At 34.8% G+C, this 24,358-nt stretch overlaps 1 protein-coding gene across 1 annotated transcript in view; it reads right to left on the reverse strand.

Moving 5' to 3' along the window:
* LOC112049651 (multidrug resistance protein homolog 49) overlaps positions 1–24,358 on the reverse strand; it is a 43,356-nt gene that overhangs the window by 14,760 nt on the left and 4,238 nt on the right. The window contains exon 2 of the mRNA XM_052882848.1: positions 79–454. Coding sequence (XP_052738808.1) covers positions 79–440 — 362 coding nt within the window. The 5' untranslated portion in view covers positions 441–454. The remainder of the gene's footprint in view (positions 1–78; positions 455–24,358) is intronic.

Here is a 24,358-nt window from a genome sequence, read left to right on the forward strand (position 1 = left end):
TTTTTATGTTATAAGCCTGAATTGAACTGCCCAAGTCCAAGGTGAGCCAGCAGCGTCACCAACTCGTACAACACTCACACTAGTCTGTCTCCTCCGAATATGTGCAGTATGTTTGCGTGGCCGGCGGTGCGCTCCGTCTTGTGGCGCGTGATGAAGAGCGCGGTCAGCTCGCCGTAGATCAGCACCGCGGCCACCAGTCCGCCTGAGCACAGGCAGCCCGACAGTGAGCCAGCAGCGTCACCAACTCGTACAACACTCACACTAGTCTGTCTCCTCCGAATATGTGCAGTATGTTTGCGTGGCCGGCGGTGCGCTCCGTCTTGTGGCGCGTGATGAAGAGCGCGGTCAGCTCGCCGTAGATCAGCACCGCGGCCACCAGTCCGCCTGAGCACAGGCAGCCCGACAGTGAGCCCAGCAGCGTCGCACACACCTCTACCCATGTTGAATATCGCCACTGTAAATACAAATACTAAATTAAAAAAACCTATAGTAGGAATATCAGTATATCACTGACAAAATACTAACGAGTAAGAGAACATTGTGGTATAAAAGAAGATTTGATGATGAATGATGATGATTATAAAAAGGGATTAATGGACGAGAAATACTATGGGAGGAAGGCAAAAGTCAATTTATAAAACAAATCCCAGGACATTCCTGAAACGAGTAATAATGAGACTGGAAGAAGCAAGGGCAAATATAATAAATATGCCAGGATCATAGCGAGAGGAAAGATGTGGTGTTTAGCTTATGAATGATGCGTGATAATATGTACTCGTATGCGTGAAAACTTTTACTCATATTACCCAAATTTATTTCCGCAATTTCCTTGCTAATAAATTTTTCTAGTCCTTGTTATAGATTGTAGACCAAAACACCCTAAGTTTACAAGTAAACGCCGCGTGGCGTCTTTTATAAATTGTAAATAATTTATTTATTCATTCTGAAATAATTCCAACACACTACGTATTATCTTAAAGAAATTGTTAAGACCATATTTAGAAATCGCATCATAAAGGAGGCTAGGTATATCAATTCGCAGACATTGTGCTGTTCATTTCAATTAAAATAATTTAGCAATGAACAGTGTTGGGGCTTATTACTACAATTGCTTCGTTGAGAGTTGAGACAACATTAAATTATTGTTTGTTGTTAGAGATCCTTGCACGGATTCCGTAAATTAGGGTATAGGATTCAATTAATAAATATTCAACTTTGCAAAGGTTCACTTTATCTATACTTAATAAATCTGTAGAGGTCAATTCTGTACATGAAATATATTTCCAAAATAACTATCAGGAAGTGATTAGTGATCGATACTGATGCTAAAATGCAGTCAGTATTTTTTTTGTCTATCTGTCTGTATGTTTGTTATAGAAAATCAAAATCAAAAAATAAAAATCAAAATCAAAAATCATAGGCTCAGTTTACAAACACTTTTGGCACGTCAGTTGACTATTTGTAAAGATTCAGAAGGCAGGTTCTACTGAGAAGATACCGGCAAAAAACTCAACAGATGCTATTTTTAAAAAATCAGACAGTATTATTATTTACAATTGATGATAACATTACAATTTCTTATAGTTTTACTTTTTGTGTGAAGGTGGAAGCTGATCCAATGGCCTCCAAGCGCTTTTATCTTTAAGGAACTCATCAACGTGGAAACAAAAACTACTCGACGGATTTTAGTGAAAGTCGGTACAATTATTCTTCATACTTCTAGGCACGTTATAGTAAACTTTTCATCACCTAATAAGTCTTTAATAAGACTGCTTGTTCCTTCAGTTTATACGAAACTCCAATCCAGCTAAATTGCAATTTTCTCAAGTTTTTATCGTCATTATCATAAGCCAATTGACGTCCAATGCTGGACATAATTATTGAGGCCTTAATTATGTCCAGCATTGGACGTACATACAGTAATAATTATATTTTATTATTATATCAGAAATTATGTGCCTACAGAACCCGGTTAATAGATCCAGACTCGCTCGACGGCGAAGTCTTCATCAAGATGTAAAGTGTTTAAATTGATTGTTATTTCAGTGCAATGTGCCCGGGGAGTGTTTTATTAAACGTAGTTAACAGAAATAGATAGGTTGGGTTTTCTTACTGGTAAATTCTAAGAGAGAGGAAATATATTCAGTAGGAGTTTTAAAAGTATCCGATGATAGACTTCACCATTATTTTGACGGTCTCCGTGGTGCAGTGGTATGCGCGGGGGATTTACAAGACGGAGGGTTCGATTCCCGGCTGGGCCGATAGAGATTTTCTTTATTGGTCTAGGTCTGGCTGGAGAGAGGCTTCGATCATGACTAGCTACCACCCTACCGGCAAAGACGTACCGCAAAACGATTTAGCGTTCCGATATGATGTCATGTATATAGAAGCCGAAAGGAACGTGAATTTTCATCCTCCTAACAAGTTAGCCAGCCATCTTAGATTGAATCATCACTTACCATCAGGTGAGATTGTAATCAACGGCTAACTTGAAAAGACTCTAACTCTGGTTCTACTAAACCGATTTTAAAAATTCTTTAATCATTAGAAAGCCACGTTATTTGTGAGTGCCATAGGCTATCTATTCTATATTCTATATAGAATAGATATAGCTATTCTATATACACTAACGTGTATACGAGTGTCAATGATTACATAAGTGAAAAATTAAAATAGGGACATTAACGATAATAGTGACATTTATATTGACATTAATTAATTCGAACTTTGTTTTATTTTTATTATTTGTAAATTAATTTGTAAGATTTGTTTACTTTTGCATGTTAACTATGGCAGGATATGTGTTTAAATATAATATAACAGACCTATGTAAAGGTACCATATTCTGGCGAAATAAAATTGATTGATAATATATCATCCCCGTATTCTCACGAGAACAGGATCTACGCGGGTGAAAACGTGGGACGTCGGCCAAGTCGCAGCGACCAATGGCTACGCTACGCTACGTATACGCTACAACTGAAAGCGTTGTCTGACTTGCACAAAGTGTGGACACACCCTAAAGGTCATTGAACTTGTATGGCAGAAGTACTCAAGTGCAGCCTCAATAAACAAGTTTGCGATCGGTCGAGTACATGCTCATGCATCACACTCACTGGAAAGGTGAAATGTTTACTGACGTATTGACAATTTGCACGACTCACTGCATAATTGAAAAATTGTATTTAAATGGTTCGTAACGTTTTACCTGTTTGAGGGATCATTCGTCATCTTTTTATTTTATGCCCGTCATTAATTTGATATTTTACCCATACCTACAACCAAAACCATACAAGGTAGGTAATTTATAAAGGAAAAATCAATTGGATTGTCTGTGTTATCCAAATTGAAGAACAAGTGAGATTGATTTTTAAAATTTTCCTGTGCATTCAAGATGATTTCATATAGTAAAATTCTTAAAAAGCCTTTTATAGCAGAAATGTACCTACATGAATCATTATACTACGGGCACCTTTATAGCTTTAATGCTTTTATGCTAATTAAAATGTTGGATGGATGTTAATGCAAAAAAATAGAATTTTGTTCATACTTAACCTACATTATAGAAGATTTAACAGAAAAAGAATTGAATACGTAAATACCTGTATACAATGATTCAACACGACTGACTAGGCAGGTTTGTTTACCTACCGGTAAGATAAATAAATCCTAGTTAGGCCAATAGTTCACCACGCGGGCCCAATGCAGATTGGCAGACTTCACACACGCAGAGAATTAAGAAAATTCTCTGGCATGAAGGTATGTTTGAGACACGTGATATTTAATTCCTTAAAATGCACATAACTGAAAAGTTGGAAGTGCATGCTCCGGACCGGATTCGAACCTACGCCACCCGAACCAAAGGCAGAGGTCATATCCACCGGGCTATCACTATGTGTATGACATCGAATAATGATCGTAAAAGAAAAAAAAAAACTGTAAGCCCACCAACCCTCATTGCAGTAACGTGATGGGTCTAAGCATTCTCTTATAGAAAGAGTGAGCCTAGCGGACCGTTAAAATTAGCTCTCTGAAGATTTCCTCTATTATAATGTCTAGGTACAGAATTCTGAACTGGCCATACCACGCTAAGACACGCACTTGACCGGTTTTAATGAAACTATTATAATTGATGAAATCTGACAAATGAACAGTAATTTGTAATGAAACGTCCCGGTAATGACTGATGTGACTGATACCGTATTGTTCTGCAGAACCTTCGGAAATAATTATAATACACTGTCCGTTGATTATTATTAAACAAATTATAGTTTTCAGGCTAATTAGAATCAAGGCGAACCTAATTGACTTGGTGTTCCTTTAATCATTAACTTGTAACACTAATAAATAGAAATAAAAATCTCTGATAAAGGAACTTCATGTTGTCGTTAGGAAATACAAATTGTAAGATTTAGGAAATATAGATTTGGAAAAATAACTCAGAAAAATTCTGAAGCAGAACGGTTTGTACGAATTAAAGGACATGTTGACATAGGGGTGAAAACCCAGTGCAGTGTGAGGGTAAAATTGTGACGGGGGTATTAGCTCAAACAGTTTTTGCCATAGAATTGTAACAAGGTAATATTATGTCAGCCACTGTCAGCTGCTGGCATGTGAGATTGTCAGTGGCTGACATTATAACAACCTAATGTAGAAAATGGCGTGTAGGTACGCCTAAAGTTTTACTAAACAGATGTTTTTTTTACTGTTGCTTAATTAATAGTTATACAACTTAACAGCCACAATGTCCTACAAATTGCGTGGTATATTGTCTCGTTCCGACGGTCAGAAAATGTTATTACCTGGTAACCCAGTTAGCATCCAGAATCAAGAATTTTCGTAAAGAAAAAAGCGTCTTATCAAGATAAAGCTTTACTATAAAGCTTCGGTGCTTACTTCACTTAGTATGCTTACTTCATTTGTAAAGTTCCACGGATCCCGGTCTAGTAGGTACTCATGTTCTGCTAACGTTCCTTTAGAACAACACAGAGACTTATAAACTGTCTTTCTAAAGCTACAACCGATTTACTGAGGTGTACTATCTATACTCAACCATACAATCACACATCGCTGTCCCGCTTTCGTTCAGGTATTCCCGTTTGTAATAGGGTATGGAATGTAGCTTTTCCCTTGCACGGTACACAACTGGCCCGGGGTAAACCCCAGCCGGCCCGCATGCCGGCAACCGGTCGCCACATGACTAACTGTTACATCTCGGTATTGCAGCTACATGTACATTAAATGATTAATAGATTTATGTGAAATGAGGAAACTCCTCAGTATCGATTATGTGACGTTTACATAATGTACCTAATGAAAATACCTGGCTCAGTTTTTGTGGGTTTCAGGTTTAGATTTGCCGCCTTTGGAACTCTCAAAGCCTCTAAATGTAATGAAGTATCCAATAACAATGATATTATATATTAAAATGTCGTTTAGAAACAAATAACAATTTTACTAGCGAATAGCGGACTCCCGCGAGTTTATTTGGGTGACTCTACCTACTCAATAAATACTTTACACTGTATGTATATGTACTCGTAACATAAAATAAATAAAATATAATAAATTTTATTTTTATTTTTATTTTATTTATTTATGTCAATTAATTTATTTTTAATAAAGAAAATTATCACACAGAAACTCTCAATCGGGTCAAATCGGCCTATGAAATATCACAATAGTCACAATAAAATCGCACCTATATAGACGACCTCCACATTTTGAGAAAAAATACAATTATGTTAAGTGCTGTATGTATTAGGAAACTAGTGTTTTCCTCAACAACACCACACAAGGAAATACCACCGTCATCTGTGCCCGCCATAAATGTATTATATAGAACGTTTTTAACTGTTATCGCCAAAGTGGGTTTAGTTAAGTGTCAAGGTTAATTTTGGTTAAACTTTGCTCTCGTGTTAGCTAATGTTTTAAATAATAATATCCCAATAGTTCAGAGAATGGATTGAATTTCGAAAGGCCCTAGATTCGATTTTAGGTGGCACAAGGTTTAAATTTATTTGGAGGGATAGCGAAAGCGACAAAATATTATCTTTTCATTTTTATTAGGCGTGCATATTTATATTATTTATACCTACTTTATTTATTTACCGGAAATTCTCTTTCACCATTTGGAAAATCTATTATTTATTTATCTATTAATTATTTATTAATCTAAATTATTCTAATACCTATACAATAATTAATCATGCCCACGTGGAATGGTGGTAAGAATACTTTACATTTACAATCGTGGTTATATAGAAAGAAAACGCAATAAATGAATAAAATAAAAAATAATATTATAATGCGGTTTAGCAGTACGTAGATTGCTAAACCGCATTTCAATATAACCATGAACGTTTAGATATAATAACACCTTACTCCATGTAATTGGCAATTATGTATTCCATACGGAACCACGCCACTACTGTGAGAAATAAACAACTACACGTATGTACAGACATTTGCTCCATACAAATAAACCATTAGACTACATTTTTTAATTGCGTCATATACGAGTATATGTGATGTTGTACCCTATTAAAATTCAATTAGTTTTATAGTTGTCCAAGATGGTGTTTTTTTTTAATTAACTTAAATAAAAAGGAGGAGATTCTCAATTCTACGCGTATGTTTTTTTATTATGTTTCCTACCTCATAACATTTTCTTTTTAATTTTTTAGTTTTTATTTTATTTGGAAGAGTATACTTTCAGATTGGTCCCATTTAATTTTTATGAAAATCGGTTCAGTAGGTAAGTAAAATGAAAATAACAAAATTGCACGTACTGTGGCGCTTAGGTTCACTATGCTAAGCCACACTAAAAACAGAAAGATAAAGTTTTTTTATAACAAAAAAAATCAACTGACTTCAAAATCACAAAAATAAACTAAAAATTCGTTTACTCAATCCAACGTCCAACCCGATTATATTACAAGTAAAAATAGTTACCTAGATAATGAAAAAAAAAAGAATTTTCTAAATCGATCCACAAATGACGGAAATATCGCTGGACATACATAAAAATAACATACATACAGCCGAAAGTCGGTTAAAAATAAAAAGGATTTAATGTCTAATACAGTATACAATTACATAATATTGTAAACTGTGATGAAACTATACAGTATCTTCTAATAAATAACTTGTGTGGGTGAGGGGGAAGGAAAGAAGAATCATATCTGTTGATTGATGTAATAAATTATTATTTACTTATAGATGTGTCTGAATGCAAGACAAAGTGCATCTGCGTTGAGGCAGTTGTTCAACTTATTATACATATTATATTATAAAACTAAGTCCTCCACCACGTCAGTTTAGTCAAAAGCAACTGAACGCATTTAGGTACATCGGTTAACATGAGGAATGTTAAGGTGTTATCTTGTAATGGGTTCGTTGTATACATCTGTTGAAATAAGACGATCATTTTTGGAAGCGTAGAAAAAATTCACTTCATCTAAACTTCACCGAAACCGTTGCCATGCCTTCGACATACTAACGTACGTATAACAAAGCTATTATGTAATAGTTTTATTGGGATTTTCCTTTTTTATAGGTAGATCTACAAAAAAGTCCGCAGTAGCATATAGGTAGTTAAATCTCTCTTTTAAGGATAGTTTATACACCCGCACAAAAGACCCGGTTTACAGACCCGCGACAAAAGTCGATAGGTCATTTGAAGACATGTCACTAAATGTTTTATTTTTATTTTTCATGGATCTATCGATTCACAGCCCACCTGGCCCCCCTCTATATACCCCTATTTTATTTACATTAAAAGTTTACTTCGATTTTTTTGCGGACGAAATCGCGGGCGTCGATTAGCGTAAAAATAATTATAACGTATTCTTATAAGGAAAAACGTTACACGTGCGTCGTACAACGAAGCTAGTTATTAATTATTATTTATCATTTTATTAATGAATATTATTAATGTCATGTCGAGACACCTCCGCTGGATACTTGTTTGGATGCGGCGGATCAGTTCAATTAAAAACTCTGTGAACGTATTCGCAAACATTTTATGGAATGTTAATAATACAGAATCCGAAAAAAACCTGTTTGATAAAATTCTAGTAATTGTAAAACTCCAGCAAAATGTTGATATAAAAAATTTACGAACGATAAATGCAATTTATATGCATGCCTTTTTGTTAATGAAATTACAATTTGTTGTACAAAAAGAGGACGTTCTGATGCTTTAGAGTAATTTTATAAAGGTAAAACAATAACTAACTACATCTTAGTCGAGTCCGGACACATCTCAAGATTTGTGGACAAAAGATGGACTATTGATGGACCACACGATGGACAGGTCCATTAGGGAAAAGAAATGATGGCAGTCCAGGCCATAATGAGACGGTGGGCTGATGATATCACTCAGGTAGCGGTAAGCGTATGGCTTGAACTATTTATTATTTATTTATATATTAGTCCCGGGTTCAATTCCCGATCAAGACTTGTCTTGATTAACTGATATGTATATATCATCACAGAGATCTTAGGGGTTTTTATCACATATAGAGATAACAGCATATAATTTACAAAGAACAACATTCAGTAGGAAGTCAAAAAAACTGAAGCCTTAATATCACGGTAAAGAGGCCGTAGTCTCAAAGGTCAAAGGTCTGGATATGAACCTTGTCCCATGGGTTCTTACTCTACACAGCTCATTCCGACTAATTGGAGGGGAACAGGAAAATTGGTTACATTTAGATGATATGACGGACTAATTCGCATTTTTCCTTAATTCAGATATAAGATCTTATCTTAGGTGCCTGTAAGGTGGCACTGGTATCTGAGCCAATTATAAAATATATAAAATGATCACATATTGACCCGTGGCGTACTTAGAAACAAACCTATCTTTCAATAATTTTAATTTTTTGTAACTGAGAAAATTTAAATTGAAAATCACTTGTGTTATTTACAGGCTATTGAATTAAAAGGGTCTTAAAACGCTGTATGACAAATATTTAATTGATTTAAACAAAAACAATCTGATCCTAAAATGATCAATCAATAGGTATAATTATGATCCCAGATCCACGCGGTCGAAGTCGTGGGCGACCACCAGTGAGTCATAACTCAACTACAAAGTATCAACTTGTTTTGTTTTTGCATATTACTCAATTATTACTCAATTATTAATATAAGATTATGACAAGGAAGGAAAACCAAGGAATAGCGTGAACACATAAGTATACACATAGACATACAAGCCGTGTATTGATGAGCGTGAATAGTTCTTTTGTTAGCTGGATTCAAAGCTCAAATGAATGAGTTCTATTCCTGTTGTCATACCCCACTTTTCGCAAATACTTTATTTCTAATTATATATCTATACTAATATAATAAAGCTGAAGAGTTTGTTTGTTTGATTGAACGCGATAATCTTAGGAACTACTGGTCCGATTTGAAAAATTCTTTCAGTGTTAGATAGCCCATTTATCGAGGAAGGCATAGGTTATATATTATCCCGGTATTCTCACGGGAACGGGGACCACGCGGGTGAAACCGCGCGGCATCAGCTAGTGATAAAATATACGAGTACCTAGAGCTGGTATATTCACCACGCTGCTTTTATGTTGGTAGGATGATTTGACACTGTAACGATATCTATTAGATAATGATAATGACTCAGACTGATGGTGGTGGTGGACGCTCTCTGAGATAAGAGAGTATAACACACACACTCTAACTTCTTCTCTGAGCTGAGAGTTTTAACTAAGAATTTCTAAGACGAAAGCACAAGTCAATATTTCAATATACTTAAACCAGCAGTCGAACCCAGGACCTTGTGATCCGAAGCTTGTAGGCTAACCACTGAAGCACCGGGGTAGTCAACTAAACGTTTAAAATCTTAAAAGATTACTACCGTAGGAGAAAAACATAAGTATAGGTCAGCAAGTAGCAAAAAACTGCTCAGCATAGCAACGCAATAGTATGGGTAAAATGGTTTTTTTGTCGTGGATAAATCCATCTTAATTTTTTGTAATTATTCATGTACTATTTTCAGTCGGTTTTTACTGTTGTAATTGTAATACAATAGAGAACGTCATATAGTTTTACTGTTTATTTTGTGGCGAACGTTTGCTCAGTGCGGTGTAGCGCTGATACTATCTCGTATCATTGAAGTACTCACACGATAATAATAATATTCTCATTCTCATATTTCCCTGTGAGTCATTAATTTAAATAATTTTCGAATATTCTGATGCATATTTAATAACTACTATATGAAATTTATAAAAAAGTAAAGTTTGAAAATCCCTTACACATCCAGAAATACAACATTCTGCTACTGTCGTATCTCTGGATCTACTGAACTGATTTTAAAAATTTTCATTTTAGCAATAGAAAGCTACGTTATTTACGAGTCTCATAAACTATGTTTTATCTCTGTACTCCCACGGGACAAGGAACTACGCAGGTAAAACCGCAGGGCGCCTGGTATCACTACATAAAAAAAATCATTTGTTAGTAATCACGAGGAGTTGTCAATAGTCCCACAGACGGGATCGAACCCATGACCTCCTGACATTGAGTCCGTCGCCTGTACCGCGATATTAATGCAGGTATACCTACATGTAAAAGATTTCAACGCGCGACACCACTGTTGCGATGTTGTTTTGAATTTTAATTACATTTTTAACATGAACTACTTATCATATTATGGAATAACATAATTCCATTTTATAAATATCAAAATATTCTCATTTAAATCAAATAAAAAATTAATAAAGTGAAGTTAATTGCCACCAATACAAATCAAGTTAATACGTACCTAAATGTCTCTCAAATGTACATAAGCCTTTACTATCAGAGAGAAATGTGGAAATAATAGTTTCCAGTGTCAAAAGCTCTCACACACTCATATGGAGCTCAGCCCACCAACCCACAATAACGCAATGCGTTGGTATTTCACAACTGGTACCTTACCAATATAATAATAATAATAATAATAATAAAGCCTTTTATTTCCACATCAATTTACATTTCAAACGTTTGTTAGGTGTGTTAGTTTAAATTATAATTATATCTATATATTATTTCTAATGTTAGTATGGTTAGTTATCTTCTTGTGATGTGGATCCCGTTTGGGTGAAGGCCTCCTCTTTCTTCTTCCAGTAATCTCTATCTTTTGCGAGAGACATCCATTCTCGCCCTGTTTTGATAATGATGTCATCAGCCCACCTTTTAGTTGGTCTGCCGACGCTTCTCTTACCTTACCAATAACGTTACTATAATAAAAGGCGACGTTAAGAAGTCATAGCAATAAAATATTATTATATTATATAGTGGCATGAACTTAATAGATCCAAAAGCAAGCTAGGAGAGGGTACAATTTAATCCACACGCGGGATCGAACGCTAGAGTCATTGAAGCATTTATGTAGCTAATATAGTTTGCTCTATACAACTAGGAGTTGTATCATATCGTCGATATGAAATGCGTATTATTCGCCACCTGAATAAGCAATAAACAGTAAACATGTAGCTATTCATAGCTGGGCACCGTCAATCAAATAGTTAACTTCGTTAATCGATAATCCGCTACAAAAAAAGTTAGCTTCGTTAAACGTTAAAGCGTTACATTCCGGAAGAATTAACGCAAGTTAACGTTAATCGTTAATCCGTTAATATGACTGGTTAATATTGCATTTTTATATCATTGTGTGAGATCCCCATTGGTAAAATAAGGGTGAGCACTGGGGAAAAGTGCCATAAATTGATTTTAGTTGATTTTATCTATAATTTTAACATAAATATAGTAATTTGTTGATATCTTTGAAAAAAAAAACCTAAATTTCTTACTTGTCTAAACCTGTTAATAGTAAATAGTAGGCATTGGATTAACGATTAACGGGCTTCTTCATATTAACGGAAGTTAACGGGTCCGTTAACATTTTTAAAAGTTAACTTAAAAGTTTATCCGTTAAGCAAAATGTTAACTTCGTTAACTAACGATTAACGGATTAACGAGTTAATGCCCAGCTATGTAGCTATTGATCCGACAACAAAGGAAGTTTCCGTTCCACCTGCCGTGAGGTGGTCGTATCGATCTCTGCGGCTCGGGTCAGCCGCGTCACTCTCTGCGGTATGCGGTCATTCTTATACAAATCAAATAAACTCAGTGAATTGTACGTTATACTTATGTGCTTATTGCGCTCAAAAAGGCTTTATTTTCCAGACAGGGAACAACCATTTATAGACATTTGTCTGTGAGCAATGATAGTGTTTTCGGTCAGGGTAAATATAATTCTGCAATGCTAAGTCTTAAAAACCTAGCTAAAAAAGCTTTAAGCTATTTGACGCCATTACATCATGAATATCATTAAAATTGGATTAATTTAGTTATTTATAATTTGAATCTGATGATGATGATGATGATGATGATATTGGTTTCTGTGGTATTTCAAGTAGGTATGATTACAGTTTGCATTAGCAAATAACCTGCAACTCTGCAACCAATGCATTTTTAAGCATATGTTTATAAATTTATTAATTCATATCGTATCATAAAATTCTGCAGAAATATGATTTTTTCCCAATAAAGCAATTAATTACGAATTCAAAATCCATAATCTACCACAAAATGAGACGAGTTATAATAAAATATTCCGTCTATGACATCCTTCCACACTACGGTTGTTAAACTTTAATATAGAAGTCCATATACGGCGGACGTTTACGTAAGTTTGACGCAGATTTTGCGATTTGGTTTTGTAATGGCTGTGCTAATTTATATTATAAAAAAACTATGCCGATGATCGTAAAATAAGGCATTTCATGGGCACCTCGCCGCCACAGCATTGAGAGATGAACGTAGGTATATCAAATTAGTTTAAATGGTCAAAATCCATACTAATATTCTTAATGCGTAAGTATGTCTGACTGTTACCGCCTAAATTACTGAATCGATTTGGATGAAATTTGATAAATCGATAAGCAAAATATACTACTTTTTATTCTGGAAGAATTTTAATACACGGAATTTGTAGTAACAGAACTGTACTCGGACGAATTCGCGGGCGTACGCTAGTAATATAGTATATATTTTTACTGTGTGTACTGTCTGACATGATGTAGTAGTAATGAAGTATTAGTTGTAAGCTAGGTATTAACTACAATTAGTTATGTTAATACATTGTCGCCTTTGATGTAAAGGTATTAGATGTAAATAATAAAAATTTTAATAAAAAAAATACAACCGACTTCAAAACCTAAAAACGTACCCAGTAAACTAAAAAGCGAAAAATAACATCATAATATGTTCTACCTGCTGATCAGTATGAAGGCGGTGCTAAGCCGGTGATGTATTAATTCAAGCCATTTAGATTTAGCAGACAGTGTTGTTTCATGGTGGTCCTGTCAGAAATGGCTTAAATCAAGACAACACCGGCTAAGCACCGCCTTCATACTGATCAGCAGGTAGAACATATTATGATTTTGAGTTATTTTTTATATGAGTTATTTTTCGCTTTTTAGTTTACTGGGTACGTTTTTAGGTTTTGAAGTCGGTTGTATTTTTTTTATTAAAATTTTTATTATTTTTCCATTTTTAGTGTAAAATTTCATCTCAAACGAACACATCAGACCCCTAATGACAGTCACAACCCATCTTGGTACAAAATTCTCAGCAATACAAATTAATCAAGGCCAAACACAAGGTAGTTACTGTAAACTGTTAAGGAGTTCCTTTAATTGTCCTTGGTCTTCATCACCAAACCCCTCAATGACGGTCACAACCTATCTATGTGGAAAGTTCTCATTAATACAAATTAATCAAGCCCAAACACAAGGTAACTGCTGTAAATCGCTGAGGAGTTCCCTCGTCTGTTTTATGGCTCCATCATCAGATCGATTTTAAACTTTCATGAAATTGTAGTGCTTAAAAGTACTAAATGGAAAAGTTTACGAACACACTAGACACCCATATAATTTCCGAAAGTTCCCCTCAATTTCTCCAGGATTCCATCATCAGATCTTGACATGATGGCAATGGGACCAAATGGGGACTATACCGTTTCAAACAAAAAAAGAATTTTGAAATCGGTCCAGGCGTCTTTGAGTAATCGGTGTACATACATAAAAAAAAAAAAAAATACCGACCGAATTGAGAACCTCCTCCTTTTTGAAGTCGGTTAATAATTCAATAAATAAATGAAAATGTATTGCTTCGTTGGTCTAGGGGTTAGAATATGTGGCATTGGATCAACTGGTCCTGGTTTGAAATACCGAGCTTAGAGTAAGGGTAGAGTAGGGGTAGGGTAGGGGTAGAGTAGGGGTAGAATAGGGGTAGAGTAAGGATAGGGAAGAAGTGAACATAAGTCAAAGCGAAGCTTGACCGGGTCCGCTAGTCTATTATAAATTTTTGCAATTACGATTCTAGTTAATATATATATAATAATAGTTGCCGTGTCATGCATTAAATCCGTTTACTAAGCCTCAAACTGAAAGTAATTTGTTTCAATTTAAATTTTTAGTCTTGCTAAAACTCACGCTGAAATTTATTAGCAAAAAGCAGTATTACTAACCAGGAAACAGTTAATACTGCGAACTGAACCGATTCTACGAATATTGTGACGTATATGTTTTATATGTATTTGTTATTTTTGTATTTTAACATATTGATGGGAATCCCGTTACCTTCCTCATAGCGTGAGTCAAGTCGAGTCGCTTAATATGTAAATTGGATAAACTTTGGTGCCTGCTGTATATTTAACTATATTATTTATGTATTGCCGATTACAAAGATACATTGAGATCGTCATTATTGTTAGCCAAATTTTATGGCCTACTAGCAGACGCCTCGTGAGTTCACCCGCATGTTTCCCGTTCCTGTAAAAGTACAGGTATAAAATATAGCCTATACCACTCGTAAACAGTGTAACTTCCCAACAGTGAAAGAATTTTTCGTTTCGGTTCGGTAGTTTCAGAGCCTATTCAATGCAAACAAACAATGAAATCTTTTCTCTTTATAATATTAGTATAGACTACAAGATTAAGCCTTTTTCTTTATGTGGAGCTGACACCCACCATCAAGAGCTCTATCAAATATTGATTGTAATAATCACCGAGTTCGACGGCTTTACGTGCTCTTCAAGCCGCAAAGGCATCAAGTTGTGTTACAGTATTACATAGCCCGACCTAGGACTCGAACCCAGGTCCTCGTAATAGCGGCATCGGTTCAACGAGGCGGTAACATTATGCAGTAACCGTACGTAGTAAATCGTAATCCGATAGTTTATTATGTACCTACCAGAAGTACTAGATATCGCATCGCAGACGACAAGACCGTATTGATCATCATAATAATAAAATTATACACAAGGCAGTGATTCTTGAGACGGCGCGTATTGTGAGGAGGTTCCTCACTCTAGAACCCTGACCACCGGTTGCTTGGGCACTCAAATGTCCCGCAGCGGTAGAGTAGATTTTTTTTTATAAATTTTTAATAGTGTTTTGTATTTTGTTTTTGTATCAACATTGTTTAAAATTAAAAAAATACTAATAAATAAAACGAGAGATAAAAAATGATGTATAATTAATTTAGAGTGTCTATCTGTGATTAAAAATTAACTGTATTTTCTCAAGTGCTTACAATTATTTACACTAAAACAAAAACCACACTTTTTTATTTGTCCGGCCTCAACTATCGAATCGGCTCGAAATGCTTCAATCGATTTGAATGGGATTTCCACTACACAAATATATGAGTTTATTGAGCTTCTTGGGATTTGTGAAAAACAACTTCGAGAGCGTCCGTTACTCGGTAGTTGGTAATATTCAGCACTGAGGTACCTTTATAAAATCGTAATCCAATTAATGAGGTTAACCATGATAGTCTAGCCCAGAACTGTTGGCTATTCAAAATAATAAATAAAATAAATCGATAACAGAATCTGGTTCTTATTTGATGAGTCATGATATTGCTCTACACAGCCTAATTAATTTATTAGTTGGGTACAACTTACGTCAAATGATAGATTTTAAATTGCTTTTGTAATTAAGTATTCTTACTCATTTAGTTTTCTGTGCTCATGGAACTATGTATTTTCAATATTTTATAACATTATTAGGTATATAATATAAAATTATTTCTTTGTAATTTGCACTGATTAAGCTGTGTTCTGTGTTAATTTGGATTAGAAAAATGGGCGACTATCTTCGGATGCAATTTCTTAATATAATCGATTTACTTGTTTGGCAGATTTGCATGATATTATCGGACTATTTTACGAACGTTTACCTATTGTAAATTATAATATATATGTATGATTTTTCAAAAGAGCAACTGTTGATTTTCTTGCCGGCTTATCTCAGCAGAACCTGCCTTCCGAACCGGTGGTAGAATCTTTACAAATAGTCAAACTTGACGTTTTAAGTGCTTGTAATATTGCGGGTTGCAAACTTTTAGTTTTAACTGTATACAGTTTTGTCTGATCAAAACATTAGAAAAAATTGTACAGTTTTCAGTTTTGCCTACACTAGGGCGGATTAATTAAACAGTTTGATTGTACAGTTAAAACTGCAGATCTGGTAGCCCGCAGGACTACATGAAATAAATTAATTTTGATTGTGATTAAACACTTAAAGGTGTAGAGTAGGAGTAGAGTTTTGTGTCGCCCGGGAAATTACTACCGTCATGCAGCATTGCTGTGGCGCATTACTTAGCTGGTGGATTTACAGGAAAATATACCCCGTATACGGTACTACTTTAGGTACCTTTATTAAACAATCAAAGGATGTGAATGAGTTGGATTTTCTACGTCAATATTTTACGTAGCAGGAAACAGAAAAAATATAGGTATCTACTCGTATCATGACTAATTACGAATAATTAATATTAATAAATCTTTGATCACAAAAAACCTGTTGACACAAGCATAACTATAGATTTATCATCAACTTTTTTTGCACATTTTTTGCGCTCTGCAATCTGTCAAAACTCATTAAGGATTTTATTGACAACTCAGTCAATTTTAACCGATTTCACGAGATGATTAACTTTAGGATTAGGAAGTTGTATAAATAGAGTTTGTTACTCGTCTATTTATACAACTTCCTAATATTATATATTTTTTACATGTAATCTAGAAATAAATTCTTTGACGATGTTTGTAGGCATACACTTGCAAACGGCTCGACCGATTTTAATGATTATCTAAGCATTTTCATGCTCGTGCCCCCAATACCTATACAATAATATTTTTGTATCAGCTATGACCTAGTAGGTTAATCTATAGTAATATTATAAAGCTGAAGAGTTTGTTTGTTTGTTTGATTGAAAGCGCTAATCTCAGGAACTACTGGTCCGATTTGAAAAAATATTTCAGTGTTAGATAGCCCATTTATCGAGGAATTATCCTCGTATTCCTACGGGAGCGGGAACCACGCCAGTGAAACCGCGCGGCGTCAGCTAGTTGTACTTATAAATAGATGGGTAACGTAAACCATTGTTGTATTCGATGTTGTTTTCAATAATCTGCTATCTGTTAGCTGTTGGTATACTCGTAGTTGTCTAGCAAGACTGTTACAGTCTATGGTTGTAAAAAACCGCAACTTGAAACTGCGCTTGAAGAATCGATTGCCTCGTTTATTGTATTTGTCCTCCTATTGTATCCCTCGTCAGGTGAAAGCCATATACCTTTAGTATCGCTTAGTTTTTCTTTTTTTTATTCTTAAAGAATGAAAATCCACACCCCTTTCGGTTTCTACACGAGATCGTACCGAAACGCTCTTAATATACAGATAGATAGATATACTATTTGCACGCCACAAAGACAAATAAAAACATATTAAGAAGAGATCAGCATACAAAAGACGGCCTTATCGCTAAGTAGAATTTCTTCCAGGCAACATTCATCCGCTTCAACATTTCTCAATCACTTGGCGGGATGTTTTTGCCGGTATGGTGGTAACTAGCCATGCCATCTGCAGTCAAAAGCCAAACGTTTGTTTTTATCAGCATTAAAAATCAGTTAACCTCCTACGAATAGGTAAGTTACCTACAGTACTTACAATAAACTCCGATAGTTCTGAACATGGGCTCACAGATTTCATCGTTTACAAAATAACGAAGGTCTGGCTAGCGCAGTCTCTCGTTCAATAAATCATTGACCTTTAAATTATCTTTAGCTAGTGGCACAGCAGTGAAAGGGCATATCCGTCTTATATTCTCAACAAAAGGTATAAGAATGATTTGCGCAAAATAGAATGATTTCACGAAAATACGAATTAATTCCTTATTGAATTTACCTAAAAAGTGACCGCCTCGGGACGATTATGTGGTAAAAATAATTTATGTATAATGGTGTTCAATTTGACCCAAGATTCTTGATAAGCAATTTAACCGTTGTGTTTTGTTTTGTTATTTTTCACCTTAAGTATTTCATGGACGGTTGAAGGCATGGATACTCGAGTAAAGTTGGCAAAGAACATGTAAATATTATAAATAACCCAAGGTGAAGCTGTCATTATTAGTTTATTTCAGTATTGGCGGTTTTGCGAACCGCGTTTCTCATGTCACCAATCTTCATGTTGTAAATGTGACCGTAATCTGTATATTGGACTTTCTCTGTACGCTAGACTTTCTCCGCCTGAGCGATTATGCATTACGACGGTGAAAATGGGTAAAGTTTCTCAATAGGACTGCTCTTAGACAAGACTAATTTTATTATCCCTCTTGTGTTAGTAGACAATAATACGCTTAAAGAATTTCGGTAGCCCTTCAACTGTGTTTATTTATAATTGAAGCAAGTGGCCTATCTGATAGTAAGTCGACAACAATCGCCATTTTTAAAGCTACAACACTAAATAATGTTTTTATGTTGTGTAAGCAAGCGCTTAGCTGCAATCACGCCTATGTGGTAAGCGAGTAAGCGATGATGCCTATGCTAAGAAGATGCCTATTCACTCTTGACTTGAAGGTGTTACATGTTGAAGATGGTGTGGAAAATGGATATCGAACAGTTTGAGTGGATAACACCAATAAGAACTCTAAAATGCCTGAATAGATTTCGATGAAATTTAGAATAGATATAGATTGTAGTCTAAAATATCGCACACGTATCTTTTAATCCAAAAATCTTAAGGTAACTATAGCTACGCGGATGGAACTGCGGGGCATAGCTAGATAATATTTAACACAACTATCAAGAAACGTATCCCAGAGAAGAAACAAGTTGTTTTTCCTTATTTGTGTGGTAATTTACGTTATCATATTATATAATTTTTGCATGATATGCATACCGGGGAATTTTATTTTGATTAACTACAATTGTTTTTTATTCGTAATCTTTTTACTATAGTAAAGTAGAAATAAGCAGATGCTAAATGACGCTATATCTGTATGATAGTATAAAGTATGATGAGTCGTATGCCGGTAGGTACCTACTGGCAGAGCAATTTATTAATTGCTATAATTATGAAATAGAAGAAAAATATTTTGTTATTGTATTCACTTTTGGTCTCGGCTTGTATTACGCATCTATATGATTTTATTCAACTACGAATAGATACATATCTCATTTAATGATAAGGACTCTGCTTGGACTGGAAGCTTATAGATACTGTAATACTTAATTTATTTATTTTTCAGTTCCGCTATTTTTTCATAAGTACTGGCTTTCTTGTAAAAACACTTAACGCTTCCATATCCATATAATTTATAGTTAGCTTTTAATGTTATAAAATAAGACAAGGAATATTGGTTACCATAGTTTTGTTTATGTTTATAAAGTAGATGGCATTTTCCGGCTTCCGTGCTATAATTGATGATTCAATATCAAACGGTTAGCAGTTTTAGCATCTTTTGATGGCATTGATTTTGGATTTACTTAGATACTGTGTCACCGTTTTGTGACTAGATATAACAAGTCCCATCTCAATAGGTAGGTTATATTGTTTGAATATTTTATTGATAGGTTGATACAGCCTATGGTAGAACGTGCTTGTAAATTTATTGGAAAAGGGCATGAAGATTGTAAGTGATCGAGAAAAAATAACTTTACAATCTGCGTCAGGAACCAAGTAGTAGATTACTTGATTCGGTGGATTTCGCATAGGGAACAAAAAGTATCATTTATAGGGAAATAGGCGGTGCAGAACCCTGCGGGATGCCGGGCGCAAATTTAATAAAATAATTCCTATTTCTTCTCTTTTCTCTTCAAAATGAATCATATAGAACACCGACAGACAGTAACTTGGTACATACCGCGTTCTTCTGCGGATCTCCATATTTCTGATTCGATCACAAGAGATGCTCCGACCAGCTCGCTCCATCGCCCGCTGAGTGTTTGATCATTCTTATAAAACTCAAAGGACCCGTTGGTATTCTTAATAATGCTTGTACATATCATTATATATTCTATGGTACACGTATAAGTATGTTTTTTTATAAATCAAGATCATAATATATTAATTACAATGTAATTGTACAAAGCTTGATTTGACCTTTTGATTATGTACATAATTATGTTTACAACAAACTATTCGCTAATTTGAAGTTTCGATTACACTTGTGCACAGTGTGAGTAAAGTGCGAGCCGTCCCTGTACGAGCTGAAGTGTCTTAGTCTTTTAAGCGTCTTAGAGCGAGAGCCTGCGATGGCCTGACATTCTTCATTAGGTATATGTAGGCTGAAAGTTTGTCTGTTCATGCTCCTACCGTAGGTCAGGTCCATAACTGGTTACCAGTATGTAACTGGTAACCAGTTATGGAACTGATTAAAACCTAAGGGTCCAGATCCTCAATCCTCAAAGTATAAAATGTATTTTTTCCATATTTACTACGGGATATCATGAGGGCCCTTTCTCTTGAAAAATATTCAACGATGTTTTTCAAAGGGTTGCGAGCTGCAGCGAAGTTAAGTAACAGGCGCCTGCGGGATGATATTTTTCATATTGTGCCGGCAAATAATACAATAAATACGCTTTTTACCTATGCAGTTGAGGGTCTGGACTGGACCCTTACAACCTACTGTCTTCAAAAGCGACCACAGCCTAAAGTTCAGTATTCCTAAAATGAGGTAAGTATACGTGGCGAAGGATATCATTTAGATGAAGGTAAGCCGTCCCAAAGAAAAGAAAATTCTAAAGGAATCCCAAAGAAAAAAAAGAATAACATTTTTAAAGGTGACCCGGAGGGAATCAGAATTAATCAATCATTACATGAACTCTTTGCCACTGGTAAGTATGGCTATCACAGTCCGTCTAACATATTTAAATGACGTGCAAATATTAGTTAAATTTGATGATTTAACTGTTCAAACAGCTGCGGTTAATCACAAGTGATGTGAACTTGGACTGAGGTTACTGCCGTTACTAGGTACTCGTCTGGGTTGTTCTACTTTCGGAACACTGGCTTTGAATTAACAGCTTAGTAGCTTCTGAGTGTGTGAAAGGACGCAGGATAGCAGAAAATTATCAAAAAATCGTTGCTTAGTTTAAAACTATTTACTGTAGCCGGTCTGCACACTTTACCGCTACAATCAAAGTTTTCCAAAACTAAAACTACCTGAGATTAAGACAAAAAGGAATTGTCATAAGTTATGAATAATATGTTTACAATGTCATAATTTTAGAGATATATGTCATAATTTGTCTACAGATGAGTACATAATGTGGAATATAAAATTCATTTTGATTTTAAAGACTGTTTTAAGACATTTAATAGCCGCTGGTTATAAAATGTCTGGCTATAAAATCTTCTCTGTCTATTGTTTTGTTACCAACTACGAAAAGTATAAGACCGCGGACACAACTACACTCAAAGAATAAGCTTCAAGTTACTATCAAGTTAGATAGTCCCTCACATAAACCCTCATAACTTTACTTTTATGTCAAACAATTTACTTCAAACATCATCACTTTACAATAATGTAAAAAACCCGTGACATTCCATGGTGTCAATGCGGGTTTATATTACCTAACTCGAAATTTACCACACAACTTACTACTACCTACGGAGCAAGATACTCCTGCTACGAACTCGTAGTAGTAAAAACAGAGCCGACAATAATCACAACAGTTCATCTTTTAAGTACCTACTTCGATAAAAAATGTCCAAAACTGAAGCATTTTCAAGAATTACTGATAAACTCTGCAATGGCCAATTGCAAAGTGAACATTAATGAAATAAATCAATTAAATCAGGTATTCATTTTAGAATGTAGTAAACAAATAAATAAGGTAATGTGTAGTTAGCCTTAAACTTGAACGCTGTGCCCGCAGACCGCTCCAACCTGTTCCTCGTAGCGTGGACGACTTAAAGACTGCTATTTGCAGACGACTAGCTTCCACCGCTGGCTCCGCCTGCGAGCTAATTGAGCTGACGAGAGATAAACAAAAACATGATTCTAAGGTCGTCGGACGGTAGTGACTGACCGGTTCACAAGTTTTTTTATAAATCACTTGGAGCTTGAACACGATCTCATCTGATGATATGTGATGCAATCTAAGATTACAACTGTGTTGAGTAAGTAAAATCAACTGTGTTGAACAGCACTATGAGACGCTTTTACTTTTAGACCAGATTTTGAGCCACACAGAGGTTTTGAGACAAATCATCAGCCCCTGTAGCCAAAAGGCACAAAAATGTATGTGACTGACAGACATTCATCACGTGACCTGTCGACAGCAAATGTCATTCCCATACATTTTTCTAGTTTTCGAAGCATTTGCGATCGTAGAAAGAGAATCGAAGTGCCACTATATTTTTAACATCATTATATTATGTTTCGCGTGATTATGAAATTCACAATCACAGGCTTTAAGACCAGTAACATTTTCATCAGATGCTTTAAACTAGACTATCATATGCCGTAAGACCATAGAATTAGATATTTTTAAACATTCTATCAGTGACTTTTAGAAATCTTATAACTTAACAGAAATTTTTAAATACACAATCATAGGATTTAGACCATAATAGGAGCCGACGATTTAACCACACTAACAGATGCTTCTAGACCATAATTATCATCAAAAGTTTGGAAACTATATTTTTATCACAGGTTTTTATCAACATAACGACGGAGGAAAATTTAATGAAATTATTTATCTGAATTTTAGATACCAATACCGGTTTTTGATGGAAGCTGCGTTTTTTGAATGACATACCATCGCTTTAATGATGTCGGAACAAAAACTCACATCAGATTTATATATGCCTCTACAAGTAGGTAGGTAACTTGTCAATATACATATATGAGAATATCAAATTCGGTCAGAAAAGCCTTAACGTTTTTTGTCATTTTGTATTCCATCATAAAAATTGTCTTTGCGATGCGATAAAAAACTCATGACAGGTTTCGAGTTTTGTCAATATATTTAATTTAACGATTCATCTTTAAATAGAAACAAGGTAGGTATTATTATTCCTTTCCTACTATTTATTCTTCCTATCGTCTAAGCTACTAAATCTAATAGATATCTCCGACGCTCCAGTAAGCGTTTAACATAATGGACATTAGATCATCATCTACCAATGCATTTAAATCACCAAAAAAACCAATTGCAATTAAATTATTACGAATTAAAACAATGTTCGCTGTATCTATGTTTAGTGTTTTTAAAACTAATTAAGTAATGTATAATTAATTAACGAATCTTCTAATCCAACTAGTAACGCACGTAGCAACTCGTAGATTAATCTGAGCTTGCATTATTCAGTGTTCTCACGACGTCACTCTATGATGTATGCGATGACCCTGACAGACGGCTGTTAATTACGTACATATTTTTGACAAACTAATACACTTGTGCATTATACTGGTCGATATGTTTAAACAACAATTAGTTAACAATCCGAAGTATATTTAAATGAAACTAAAATTAAACAAGGATGTCAAATAGAAATAATTTGTATATTTTGATTTATCAATTCTACACTAAAATACTTTGCAACATGGCTACACCAATTTTATAAAAATTCTTACACCAATGAAAAGCTACATTTTCAGACAGTAACAGGGGTAATAAAGGGGTGCGTTTTAAAATAATAATTCAATGAAGATACCTTAGTACGTACATATTATTTTCTCGGGTAATTTTTAACAACTGTCAGAAAGCTATTTGATACTCGTAGAAGCTTTCATTGCATGAACTTTTTTTGTAAGTATTATTATGTAAACGGAGAAATGTTTAAAGCAAGATAGTGTATTCAAGTTCTATTTAAAACTCAACTTGGTTTTTTTGTGCTGATAAAATTGATTTGCAATGTAATGTGACAGTGTCAAAAGTAGATCCACAAACAGACAAGTTGACAGACGACTTTCTATATACTGTAAAGTATCGATGCAATACATTTCCGTTTTATATTGAACACGACTTCGTGTACACGGAGCACAC

Source organism: Bicyclus anynana, chromosome 8 (genome assembly GCF_947172395.1).
Source record: "Bicyclus anynana chromosome 8, ilBicAnyn1.1, whole genome shotgun sequence".
In the NCBI taxonomy this organism is placed as follows: Eukaryota; Metazoa; Arthropoda; class Insecta; order Lepidoptera; family Nymphalidae; genus Bicyclus; species Bicyclus anynana.